Below are 14,373 nucleotides of genomic sequence, written 5' to 3'. Positions count from 1 at the left end.
TTGCTGTTATTGAATGATGAATCATTTGAAGTAGTTTCAAGAATATTAGTGGTTTTCGGAAGACTCAAAGGGATTCCATTCCTAACATATGTTAACATAAATAACAAAATGTTTTATACGTTCTTTACTAAAATATTTCTCTACATCTGTGTTTAAGGCGAAATGATATATATCTGTATATTATAAAATTTTGTCAAAATCAGTTGCAAAATTAGTATTTTTGCACAAAAAGGTAAAGATTTTGCTTGCTTGCTCGCAATTTTTTAAAAGTGAAGTTCGCCTTTTATGTCATGTCTGGCCTCGAAAAATTTTAAACTCATTATGCAATTGCCCCTTCAAACTAACTAAAAAATCCCTCACAGGGAACAAAAGTTTGGTCAGTCATCTCATTAATGTCCCCCCTCCAAAAAAAAAATCCTTCAATTTCACTTTAGAAAATGCCAAAGCGCCCCAAGGCTTGCTCAATCACTTCGCTCCCTCACTTTCGCGTTTTATCGAAAATGTTTACACGTCCCCCGTAAAAAAAAATCCTTACGACCATGGTCACCCCCCCCCCACACACACACACCATGAAAACAAATCGATACCTATGGTGGCACCTGAAATGGCAAATCGTGACCCCATTCCACCCAAGCTACAAAAATATAAGTAAATAAATATCTGCGATCAGCTGCGAAGGGACAATCGCGTTCGTATCGCGAATCGTGATAGTGATAACTAGGATTTAACGATAATCCTTTCTTCTTTGTCCTGTCATCATTCTGATAATATAAAATAAAATCACAAATATTATACGACTGATGAAAGATTATCAAGTAGTGAAGGCACTGTATTAGGAGTAAGGAATATTTCATGCCACAGTAAAAACTCATCTGTCAACTAGGGATAATACCTAGTTCGCATTGTCGTGCGTTCCTTTACGAATCGGGCATTCAAAAATGTCTACGATCAATTGCTACGACTGTTGTGATACGATCTAATACGATCACTGCGATCATTCAAAGACCACCATTTCAATCGTGGCGAAAATCGTGAAAGTCAGTTAGAACTAGGTATAACATGAAATGTGATTACAATTCCTCTCCCAGTTCCCTTTACTAAGAAAAGGCGGTTGTTAACCGGGGTGGGGCTACGATTCTGACATTTCAGTTTACCCACTGATCGAAGCATAATGTCATTTAAAATGTCGAACTTGTAATTACCCACACCCCTTGTTATCATCGTTATAACTACTTATATCTATACTACTTTAATAATAATAAACAGTTCTTGTACAGCACATATCACAATTATGAATAATGTCTCTACTATTACTTTATTACTTTATTTATTATATTACTTTAATAAAGAAACACTGTGTTAGATGGCGCCAGTAGGAGAACGAAGAGTGCAATCAATTTATCCATATCAATCGTCTGCGTAGTACTTTAACCCTAAAAGGACTAGTGGGAATGATCCCCCCCTCGACACTTCGCGTGATATTTCCGAAACGCAAAGAGATAGGGCCGTAATTTTTTTGAAGTCTCATGCACCTTTTGAGACCAAATCGCGACTTACGCGTATAGCATCGTGACGTCTTGTGACTTTTTACGAGGCAATGTCATGCCGAAAATTGCTAATTTTTACAATATGTGTACAAAGTCTATGGGAGATGAAATTCACAATAGGTGGTTATTTTTCGTTCTAATTGGTGTGCCTTATTAATCTAGGGTTTAATTTAGTTGTTTAATGGTCTGTAATAATTTCCATTGAAAAAAAATGAGAAACAAAAGTTGAAACAACAGAAAAATACATAGAAATTCTAAAAACTAAGAAATACATAAGGAAAATAATTAGCTTTCGCAATTTTACAATGTTACCGATAAGTATTCATAAGCCACACTTTCTGAAATAAAATAATTAGAAAATATTCACCGAAAAGTGTATGTAGTACACACACAATTTGCATGCAATTATGTTTAAGAAGAAGACTTTCTTTCAATCGGCGACGCTTGCCTCGCTTAGACTGAGCACGACAACACACACATGAGGAAATACAAACCAAAACCAATGCAAAGTTTCTATTTTTTTGGTAAACAAAAGAAACCAACTAGTCTGTAGTTTCCAATATCTTATATCGTTATGATTGTTATTATTTTTAGCCTTCCTCCTTGGAAAGGCCCTTTTTCTTTCAAGGTAATGGTAGATCAGAGATGAACTATACCTTGCCGGAAAAAATGATAGGCATGTGAGTCTCAAGTTCTCTTCTTAGAAAGTCCGGTATTTCAACTGTATTTTGCAACGCTCGCTCTCATCCCTCTTCAACGTACACACCCTCACACCACCGCGCATGCGCACACCCAACCAGTCCCCCACGCAGATCCACTCACAAAATATCTACACCATTTAAACAGTATAGAGAGGCAGAATGGCGAATGATAACTGAAAAAAAAAATATCGGTATGAAAACCAAGAAAGCAAAGCCAATATAGAAGAGTTTTTTACCTTCGAAAAATAAGAGTTTTCTTCTCACTTATAATAAGCTATTCAATATCAATATCATTTACTTAAATAAATCTATTGTGGTCTTCTTTGACAAATACATATATATAGCATGTATTCATCCAACTTTAATTTTATTTAATTCAGTTGATTCAATTTCTTTATTGTCCATTATACAGTGCATTGAAATTCATCTTTATACTTTGTGTACAAAGTCTATGGGAGATGAAATTCACGAAAGGTGGTTATTTTTCGTTCTAATTGGTCTGCCCTATTAATTTAGGGTTTAGTTTAGTTGTTTAATAGTCTGTAATAATTTCCATTGAAAAAATAAAAAAAATTAGAAACAAAAGTTGAAACAACAGAAAATACATAGAAATTTTAACTAAGAAATACGTAAGGAAAATAATTAGATGCTATCCATGGCAGGCTTTCATTACGTAATTATCATCTCAGCAATTTGTGGAGGATTCGTAGATTTATTGATCTTAAGACATGTCACCATGCTGTGCGAGCACTTATCCTTTCTCGGTTAGATTACTGTAATAGTTTATATACTGTTTTGTCAGCTAGAGATAGAAGAAAACTTGAGGTTATACAGAATCGTGCCGCTCGATTAATTTTTGGCTTTGGATCCCGAACTCATACTATACACCCCTAATTAAGGAACTCCACTGGTTACCTCTATTCCAACGCATTCAGTTTAAAGTCTGTTTATATGTATACAAAACTCTAAATCAATTAGCACCTGAATATCTTAATAATACCATCAAATTATACACATCCTCTCGTAATCTTCGTTCAATCACTGACACATGCAGACTTTGCATTCCCTTGTCAAAACTCTCCTCTGCCGAAAAACGGTTTGCTGTAGCAGCTGCCAAGACTTGGAATGCTATCCCTCTTTCAATAAGAAATGTTTCCAGTGTTCTTGGCTTCAAATCATCCCTTAAGACATACCTTTTTCCTCAATAATTAATATTTTCCTTTTTATCTTAAATATTGTATAGTAATCATTGCAAATATTAAATGTTTCCTACTTTTGTACGCGCTATGGTACTTTTTGTTTTTAGCGCCTCTAAATACCCATTATTATTACGTACTCTTATCAACTTTATAGGTGCAAGTTTATCTATGATGTCTTGGTATAATTCTTCCAAACGGCGACGCTTGCCTCGCTTAAACTGAGCACGACAACACACACATGAGGAAATACAAACCAAAACCAATGCAAAGTTTCTATTTTTTGGTAAACAAAAGAAACCAACTAGTCTGTAGTTTCCAAACTTATATCGTTATGGTTGTTGTTTTTATTTTTAGCCTTCCTCCTTGGAAAGGCCCTTTTCTTTCAAGGTAATGGTATACCAAAGATGAACGATAACTTGCCGGAAAAAATGATAGGCATGTGAGTCTTTTCTTCTAAGAAGTCCTGTATTTCAAATGTATTTTGCAACGCTCGCTCTCATCCCTGTTCAACGTACACACCCTCACACCCCCACGCATGCGCACACCCAACCAGTCCCCCACGCAGGTCCACCCACAAAATATCTACACCGTTCAAACAGTAAAGAGGGAAAGAATGGCGAAAATAACTGAAAAAAAATATTGGTATGAAAGCCAAGAAAGCAAAGCCAATAGAAGAGTTCTGTACCTTCGAAAAAAAAAGTTTTCTTCTCACTTATAATAAGCAATTTAATATCAATATCATTTACTAAAGCAAATCAATTGTGATCTTCTTCTACAAGTACACAGCGTTCATCCGACTTTATTTTTTTACTCAATTCAATTGATTCAATTTCTATATTGTCCATTATACAGTGCATTGAAATTCAGCTTGAACACAAGTGATCATAGTACATGATACATCACATAATATTTGTATATAATTATTATATCATATAAAACTGATGATTGTCAGTGAAAGGTGAAGGATGTAAAAATAAATAGAGTTTTATAAATATATAAATATATTATTGCATTGATGGGTATATATCTATTTAATAGCATTACCCTAATCTGTATAGTAGGTTTTCCTACATTTCATTTCCTCTCTAACCAGACAATCTCAGTGGCACTGACCAATGCGATGTTTATTCTGTTTTATCTTGTTATCCCAATTTCGTTTACAGAAACTTGCCCAAAGCTTTATCATTTTCCCATATAAATGTGAAATAATGAAACAAGTAATTTAACATTCCAGTTATGACATTGTATGAAAAGGGTTAATATAGTCATGATAGCAATAACCACAAGGAAGACATCTAACATACCTCTTATTGACATGTATAAAGAACTATGGTTACAGTAAGGTTGCTACTTAAACATTTATTATCAGTATATAACACTGATTTCATGTATACTTGTTGAAGACACTACATGGTATATTACAATATATATCAGAGCTTCATTATACATGTAAAACATATTGCAAGAGTCAGTTTACGTATAAATAACGTAAGTAAGGTAATTAAGAATACAATATTTCGTAATATTAACGTCGGGTGGCGTGCATGACGTCCGCTACATGAATCAGATATATGCCCCCCGGCATATCACCATATCATAGCTGAAAGAAAAAAAAGGGGGGGACATCATATTTTGAGTTAAAATACAGTAAACGGTATACCCAGGTAATTTCAGTCATTTCAGACATAGGTGTAATATTGTTTGAGGACCGACGAAATAATACATACACAGGCAATCAAACCACACCATAACACGTTATAAGAACGTATACATCCCATCATAGGTCCATGATCCCACACAGGCCTACCTTCACTATAATGTATCAATGTTCGGGGGAATCGACCCTCGATCTTGAGCAGATTAAAAAAACAAATGTCTAATGTATGGCAAGCTCATGTTTCAATTTTCCAATAATCAGATCGCATACGTCACTGGCAGCAATCAGCGTGGGGGGATACTTGTATGCTTGCCCACCCCACCCTCCTCGATTTTCGTGTTTCATACAGGAGCATATGGAAGATGGTGGTTTATGAAATCAAATGGATGAAATCCTCCTATGGTTTAAGTTATGAATAATGCTTTTGATGTTTTTAAGTAGTCTCACTCCAAGCACAGTGGCAGTCAAGATATTGATATCAACCGCCTCTGATTGCTGTGAAAAGGACATGGGTTTACTGAATTCACTTGTTTATAAATTTTGATTTGATTATTCGTTATAATAATGCTTGATCATCAGTATCTCGGCGACGCTGATGATAGTTACATTTGAGCATTAACTGGTGTGTGAAACTCTTTTCTATTTTTTTTAAGCCTCGAAAAAAAAAAGGAAAATCAGGGTACGAAATACTTAACTGCAGACATGTATGCTTACCTGTTTCCGTATGCCCAACATTGCAGGATCAACGTTTAAAATACTCATGTATGTAGAAAGTTTTGGTTTCATTTGTCTTCTGGGCCATAGCTCGTTAACTAGATCAGTGAACTTTGTCAAACTTAAAGATTGTCGGCCAATGATCTTAATAAGAGGATTTTCCACAGGGGGGGGGGCAAACCGTCCGCCAAAAAAAATGAAAAGCAAAAAAAAGGCTTCAAGTTCGTCGGGGAGGGGCAATAAATAAAGGTATTCAATCTCGTCGGGGGGGGGGGCAAAAAAGGTATTTTAAGCTCGTAAGCGGCGGGGGGGGGGGCAGTCTGCCCCCCGTAGGTACGCTAGTGACTGATACTAATTTTATATTAATCAAATTAAGGCTATACTTCTCCGAATACAATATACATTTTATTATAGTCTTGTTCCATTAAATAACGAACGTTTGTGTCATTTATTGGAGCATAGATTAGTAAGTTACGATTTATCACAATTAATTATATAATTCTTTGAACTTATGTTATGTAAGGTGAGATAGACATGGTACAGATTACATGCAGTAGGGATGTATTACAATACATATCAAACCTTATTTTAGATTTGATATGTATGCAACTTTACATATAACTATAGGATTGCCCTTTCTTTGTTCAAACCGAACAGGCCTAATTATAATGCGATCGTAAATGCATTTTGTTTGAAACAGATCCTAAACGAACGGTCGATTGATTGAGAACGGATGTAAAACTGATTCGCTCCGTAGGACTGACTACCTAGCGCATGCGCAAGTGATAATTGGCCATATTATCCAGCGATGTGAAAGAGAAATCTGTGTTACCATGGTTTCATATTCAGTCATTTCAATTTAATTATTCAATACTTATCTTTTGATAGCTCAGTCGGCGCTATCACATTGCATTGTGGTCTACATATTGAACAAGAAAAAAGTAGAATATACGCGTTCTCTATCCGTAACGCCCTTCCGGGTATTGATACATGGAAAATGTTGTTTTAATACAATTTCATCTGCTTTGACATTATCTCATGCGGTTATTGCCTTTGATATGACGAATTTCCCAGCATTCTACTAATTTCTTGAGAACTTGGCCATGTCTTGACCAACAGAAAAAAGAGGAAAATTTCATTGCACCTCTTGTTTATCATTGAACACGACAATGCAAAATAAAGCTTCCATCTCACTAAAAGAGAATACCGTTATCCCTAGGAAACTTTGGCATGTTTGGAGCGATAATTAGCCCTCTTAGTCTCACATACACACCTATACCTCTTCCCACAAACATGACAAAAGAAATAACACAATGGAATGATTAGTCCGAAGTATTATTTAGCGATATCACACAGACCGTTGCAGTCTTTTCATCTGAAAGTCTGTCTTAATAATCGGTTTGTAAAATTGTGAGAGGGCCTTTAGCGCTGCCGTTACGTATATTTCTTCATTTAAAATATATTATTTATAACCTAAATTCAGCATCCACCCTCTGCTCCAAGAAAATGTTCTTGGTTAGTCCCATCGTCCATGACCATCATTCCCCTATTCGACTGCCGTTCCGTGGTATCTTGGTTACTAGTGCCTTGGACATCGAATTCGTTACCGCTGTCAGATGATGTCGATGGGGACCCCCCGGGGATGGATGATTGAGACGCTGCCATCCACGAATCGACGATGAGTTCCGATGCCCTTTTGCTGTTCCTGATGACCGCGCGTCGTCTGTTGAGATGGCGGTTGTAGAGAGCGAACGGGAGTGCGATGGCGATGATGATCACGACCGTAGCGAGGAGAATAAGCATAAGCGACCACCATGGAAAACCTACATTAATAGGATTTGGATATGACAATATAAGAAGGTTTGTATTGTAGGTGAAATAGATTCAAATTAAAGAGACAATAAGCCTGGCTCCTAAAATAAGAGCTTATGGAAAACAGTTTTAATTTCCTGAAATTAATAATAATTGGAGTTTAATCATTTCGTGTATCAATAACACAGTCATAAACGTTCAGGAAAAGAAGATTCTCTTTATCATATGACAATGGTTCAGTGTAAGAATTGTGTAATTTCAAGGACTGTTTGTCTTATCGGTGATTGGCTATTCCAGCTAACTTCTGAAAGCTACTGCTGGAATCATATTGGGCTATCAAGCATGTATTTTGTTATAAAAATTTTGACGGTATGCTTTTACATGTTCTATTACCCCCCCCCCCCTCTCTCCCTCCTTCATCATGTTCATGTCCTTCATGCTTAATTCCATTAAGTGAATCATAGGCATACAGGATTTAAATGTATATCATTGGTGCTTGCAAATGAAGAGAACATATGGGGCTAATAAAGTGAATGAATAATTTTCGGAATGAATCCTTCAATATTACAAAATGAAATGTATTATTCTAATCTTAATACTTACCGTCCTGGGACGTAAAATCATTTTTGTTGCTAGGTGTGTCGTCACGGTAAATACCGGCCTGGGATAGATCCGCGACAGCCCTCCCGACATCGGAGGCATCGTCCACATCGTTCGTAGAGGCGTGATCGATGAAGTCTGTATCAAGAAACCCTGCACCGGACGTAACATCGTCGTCATCAACGAGGTTCGATATGGAGGTAGAGGACGGCGTGGCTGACGTACTACCAAGACCCTCAGATATATCCCGATTGGCTGACACTTCTATGACGTCAGCAACTGTACTTGGTGTTAGTGTGTCGTGTGGGAAGCCTGAAATTCGTCGAGAAAAAAATATCGAAGAAGGGGAGAACATATTAAATAAGAGAGTTAGATATTATGTGTTACGATGATAAAAAAATATTATCAATGAAAACCGACTACAAAGAAATTTTAAAACGTAGAAGAAGAACTAAGCCCTATAAACTTCATTAAGAGAAATAGTAGAAGTTTGCAGTGATTCAGGTCGATCAAACAATGAACATCTGTTTATATAAGTTCGAATTAAGCTGTGATAGATGCTGAGTATATCTGTATAAAGATTTAACAGAATGAACTTGAGAAACCTCAGGGGAAAAGGTTATATTTTTTCCGAAAAGGTCGACTTTTTGACAAATGCCTTATTCCCTTTATCAATATTAACGAATTATGAAATTTACCGTAATTTTCCGACGAAATCGATGAAAGAATAAACAAGAAGAGGTTTACGCACAAAGAATGCATAGTTGGTTCTAGACCTGACGTCTGCTCCAAAGAAAAGTAATCTGAAATAAGAAGAAAATTGGGGTACAAAGTAAAAATCCAGAAAATCTTAAAACTTCAAAGGATCAATACAATATCATTTAGACTCAGAAGCATAGGGGGGGGGGGGGGTGGAGGCATATAGCTTTATTTTTATGAAAGTATTGCTACCACAATTACAGTGTAAAAAGATATTGGGTAAATTCTAAATTTTCCATTCGAAAGTAATTGCTGCTTATTTTTTTTATCTCTACTGGACAATATGTTTCCCGCATTGGGTAAAATACTGCCCAAAATTGGTTGGACACAATAATTACCCTCGTGCTAGTTTGAATTTTACCCAATATTTTTTTTACAGTGTAGAACTATACTTTTAATGATTGATATACCGCTTTTCTGTCAAATCTTTAAAGACATTTTTTTTGTACTGATATCTCTTTCCTTGCTGATCAAAAAAAAAAAAAAATCTGCAAGCTATGCTTTTTTTAGTGTTTCATTTGTCATTTTTTCTACATCATGTGTAATCATACTATTGATTTTGTACATGTATCTATATAAGATTTATTGCCAATTTTTTTCAACTTTTATGTACCAATTTTGTGATGTTTTAATATTGTATTCTTTAATAATTGATACATGGGAAATAAAAACGCTTGAGCTTGAACTGAAAAAAAAACTTTATGAAAGATGGGTACAGTTTTTGAGCCTTCTATATGAAATAGGGGGTGTTCCTGGTGAATTCTGGATCTGCTCATGGGTTATCTTGTAGTAAAAACTAACAAAAACAGTCCAACAAAAAATTTTTAGTTATGTAGCTAAGTGCAATACCACTATTACCCACGCTCAGTTCTTTCTGTAAAACGTAGACCTGAAATTGAGCAAGAACAAAAACAGTCCAACAAAATTTGTTTAGTTATGTAGCTAAGTGCAATACCACTATTACCCACGCTCAGTTCTTTTTGTAAAACGTAGACCTGAAATTGAGCAAGCGAGAATCAACGCTTTGATCTTACTCTTCTCATCTTAAGAAATAAATTGTTTAAATGAATTAGATGAATGAAAATATATCAAAAATGATAAATACAATGTAACGTAACATGTTAATGCTCAACTCTTACTTTTCTTTATTTTGTGAAAAATCCTTTGTGACAGTACATTTTTAGTAAGAATTAATGCTGCTTTTGCCTTTGAATTTTCGCAATTGAATCTATGTGATATAAAAGGGATTCCCCGATTTCCAGTCCCCAGAATTAGAAAATCAAATCTATGACAGAATTCAACCACAGATAGAGAAAAGAAAAGCTATAATGTCACAATTAAACAATCTGAGAGTCATATGGAAGATAAGGTGGAAATCAGAATGGATATCCGGAATCCGGCAAACGGATGTAAGACAGTCAAGTGATCTTTTACATGACACCGGCAGTTTTCTTGAACCTTATTTAATAGTTTCAAAAGAGAGCTAAACATTGACCCGATAAAAGGGGTTCAATTTTCGGGATTTGGGGTAATTATTCGTAACCTCTTTGTACTTTATTCGTTAAAGGAGAATGAAACCATTGGAACAAGATAGCCTGTGTGGAAACAGAAAAATCAAAGAGACAGATCGTCAAAAGTTTGAGAACAATCGGACAAATAATGAGAAAGTTGTGAGCATTTGAATATTGCGATCACTAATGCTATGGAGATAGCAAATTGGCAATGCGACAAAGATGTGTGATGTCACTTGTGAACAACTCTCCCCATTACTTTAGTATATATTTCACTTGAATTGCCTCTTTTATCACATATATCCATAGATCATGTGTTCTTTCTACATGAGGGCATGTAATACATATTTTTTAAGAATACATCATGGATAGAGAGTTTGTATCATCATAAGAAAAAGCAAAAAAGAGACATTTTGAGGGTATTTTATAGTCCACCAAAGGGAAAGTTGTTCATCAGTGACATCACACATCCTTGTAGCATTGCCAATGGGAGGATCTCCATAGCATTAGTGATTGCAATATTAAAATGCTCATAACTTTCTCATTATTTGTCCGATTTTTCTCAAACTTTCTTTATTCTTATTCTTTGATTTTTCTGTTTCTACACAAGCCTATTTGTGACAAAGGTTTCATTCCCCTTTAACAGATTATTTCATATTTCGAAATTCAAAGTTATGATGTGATAAGATAGTACGGATAAGTCATTACAATATATTTTTCTAGTATCATCAACTGTAATCCTAAATGTCTTGTATTTTAATTTGCAGCTTCAGGGAGGTTGTAAATTTGAATCACTCTAAGCAAGGTATTGGGTGAATGGTTAAAGTACGTGTAAAATGAAGTCAAATGTTTAGCTAGTATGAATTGGTATTGATATCATAGTCAATGAATATGTTTAAGTGGAGATTTCTCCCATTAGCAAATAAACATTATCTATTCTCCCTAATATTCCATTGCATTTAGTGACCTTTGAAAGTGATTGGATATCTCTGCTATCTTATTCAATGACGTAAGGGGAATCGACATGTTAAACCATCATCATCATGAGGACCCATATCTATTATGTGTATGGTAGGGATAAGTCCCATAATCATGATAATGACGTCGGCTATGTTGTATATCATGTTTAGTGGGCGATTCAACGTTTAGTCGCGTTACATTATACGTGTCTTTTCTAATACTTGGTGCTGTCAGTTTTACAGGGGTGAGTCTTTTAGTCAAGTTTATACTTCGGATTCGAATTTATCTTGACAACCGAGGTTTTATACATGTAACAATACACACAGAAAGGTTGTATGCTATATATTCCGGACGCCATGACGTACCCAAAATCGGTCAGTTGCATTATACAAAAAGGACATGGAAAAGGTGTCTCATTACTTCTTAATAGTTCTTTCAGATCAAAACCTGCAAAACGTTACTATTCAACATAAATTATAGAAGTCTTAAATAAGTTATTTGAATGTGGAGAAGCAACTTCGAGTTTGTTTTGTGGATACAAAAACCCAAGTCCGTCGCATTAGTGTCCGGCATCACAAATTTGACATTTTTTAAACTCTTCCCGCAACCTATGTTTGAAAATTTTTCTTCTTATATGATGTAAAACGATGACCTTCAGATTTCTGTTAAATTGACATTAAGTAAAAAAAAAGATATAGTTCCATGTATATAATTGTTTTTATGGTTCGGATTCTCATATAAGGAGATGCGTATCAAAACATTACGCCAATTGTCACCACCCTTTGTATTTATGAACTTCCATATGAGTTTTGATAGAAAATTTTAATCCAGATTTGAAATAGAGCCAATTTGGAAAATGTCTACTTTTGCTTGAAATCGAACAGCATGTATAGTTCCCGTGCAGCCATTGCTCTACATGGTCTACTTAAGGGACATGTTCTCCAAAATTCCCCCAAATTATCTGTCCTTATTATTTAGTACTGACCAGATTTTGGGGGAATTTTAATTTTATTAGAACCAGTCGTGCGAAAATATTCCCAATAAGAACAAACTTTACCATGTTAACGGTACTTAATCATGATACACTCTTATTCAATGTTACGATGTTGGTAAAACATTGCGAATATTATATGTCCAGTCCACACCATAAGAATGTTGATTTGTATAAGAAAAATAAATAAGCATGCATATTTCTGACAATCTCATAAAAATGGATTTAAAAAAGAAAGTTATGACATTTCAAAAATTTTGCTTATTTTGTACAAAACAGTAATATGACCAACTCAGGGACATTTAAACAAGAGAGTCGATGATGCCCCTCATCCATATATATATTTTTTTTATTGTTCGAATTATGCAATATATATGTTAAAAGAAAACAAAAAAATTACCTGGTTGAAAATGAATCCAATAAAATTAACAAAATGTTGCCGGGAAGGGGGGGGGGTAGGGTTTAGGATGTCTGATTGTCTTGTTACTTCATTTACACTTGTATTTTTCAATTCCATGTGTGCCTATTACTTTTTCTATTGTTTTGTGTTTTATTTTGTATATATTTAAGAAACGTTTTATGTAAATTTTATTACCTTTGGGAATAACCCTGATAAGCCTTTATCAATTCTCACCACATTATGATTCCAAACTGAATATGTTTCATTTTATTTTTTTTATTGTATATATCTATTTGCATATGAATTTGTACTAGTGTTTTTAATCAGATGTGGAAATAAATCAACCGACTTGACTGAACAATTAGATGTTAAAACAATGATAATTCCACATGTCCAGAGAGGAATAATGTTTGAATTTCACACGAACATGAGGAGAAAATTAGAATAGTTCATAATAAGATGTAAAATAAATTATGAGTGGTCCCCTCATTATACAATTCATTTATCTATTTAATAACGGCATATCCACTGCAGTTATTCAGCGAGTTCATACAAAAAGTGGAAAATCACTAGAAACAAAGAACATAAATAAAACAAAAATTATTTCCTGCTAAACAAAAAGGAGTGCATGAAAAATAACGAAGAAAAAAATAATCAACAGCAATGAACAACACAAAATAAGGCAAAGGATCTAAAATAATCTTTCATTGAAGTTTTTCTGAGAGAATATGAATTTCAATTAAGATATATACTTACTCTAGTGACAGCCGTCTCTTATCTAATCACTGGATGAAAATCCCTGTGTGTTCAATCCCTCCTTCGCTAAAACAATCGAGTTAACTTGACAATCTCTGCTCTGTTGGTGATATATCAGGTAAGGTTTCGGCGTCAGATTCCAGATCGAAGAGTTTAGTAAATAAGATCTTTTAAATCTTACTTGGATGTGAAACTCCCCACAGGGTCCGGATGGGGTAGAGTTTTTTTAATATTCAAATATTAAAGTTAAAAGCGATTCGTCACAATAAAAGGGTCGTTCAAAAAAATTGATTTCAAATGGTACGCGTCTAATTGTTCGGGCTTATCCGACTTGGAGAAGAAAATTACGAAATGTTTGCCGAGTTCGCAAACCAGACTTAACTAAAGAGCCGACTTCTAGGTGTTACCACGGTGGTGTCATCAATCCTTTTGAAGCATTGATGATAAAGGATGTATAATTTCTATCATACCATACATGGTGTGCGATGGAAGTTAAAACTGTGGTTTTATTTGGGGACACGTGGTTGAGAGGTCCTTTCCCGTCAGCACTATTGCAACACGCTTGGATTAACCGTGAACTGTGCCTCCTCTATCGGATATAAACTTCCGCTTTCTGTTTTACATGAGGATATCGGAATGAAATGTTAGCTTAAATTTTCACTGTCCTTAAAATAATGAGTTCAAATTAATTTGAACCTGGAGTGAATTTAATGTTTGTTATCACTTTGTCATGAAGTGTCCGAGCGTGGCATTATAATTTGCTGAT

The 14,373-nt window shown here is 34.9% G+C and overlaps 1 protein-coding gene across 1 annotated transcript; it reads right to left on the bottom strand.

The window, feature by feature from the left end:
* Nucleotides 1–4,013: 4,013 nt before the first annotated feature.
* LOC121431396 lies at nucleotides 4,014–14,075 on the bottom strand. The gene is made up of 4 exons (XM_041628961.1): nucleotides 13,608–14,075; nucleotides 8,929–9,033; nucleotides 8,234–8,542; nucleotides 4,014–7,641 (listed from the first exon to the last, which is right to left on the bottom strand). Exons 2-4 carry the CDS (start codon nucleotides 8,990–8,992, stop codon nucleotides 7,298–7,300), a joined length of 717 nt encoding a protein of 238 aa, XP_041484895.1. The 5' UTR covers nucleotides 8,993–9,033; nucleotides 13,608–14,075; the 3' UTR covers nucleotides 4,014–7,297.
* Between the last annotated feature and the right edge of the window lie 298 nt (nucleotides 14,076–14,373).

Source organism: Lytechinus variegatus, chromosome 17 (genome assembly GCF_018143015.1).
Source record: "Lytechinus variegatus isolate NC3 chromosome 17, Lvar_3.0, whole genome shotgun sequence".
In the NCBI taxonomy this organism is placed as follows: Eukaryota; Metazoa; Echinodermata; class Echinoidea; order Temnopleuroida; family Toxopneustidae; genus Lytechinus; species Lytechinus variegatus.
The sequence above is the reverse complement of the archived record's forward strand: the minus strand, read 5'-3'. Positions and strand labels throughout refer to the sequence as shown.

Excerpts from the sequence above, each read along its gene's own strand:
- LOC121431396 (XM_041628961.1), bottom strand. The coding sequence starts at position 8,992 with ATGCATTCTTTGTGCGTAAACCTCTTCTTGTTTATTCTTTCATCGATT. Across the intron at positions 8,543-8,928 it reads GATTTCGTCGGAAAATTACG|GCTTCCCACACGACACACTA; the intron begins GTAAATTTCATA and ends GACGAATTTCAG. Across the intron at positions 7,642-8,233 it reads TGATTTTACGTCCCAGGACG|GTTTTCCATGGTGGTCGCTT; the intron begins GTAAGTATTAAG and ends CTATTAATGTAG.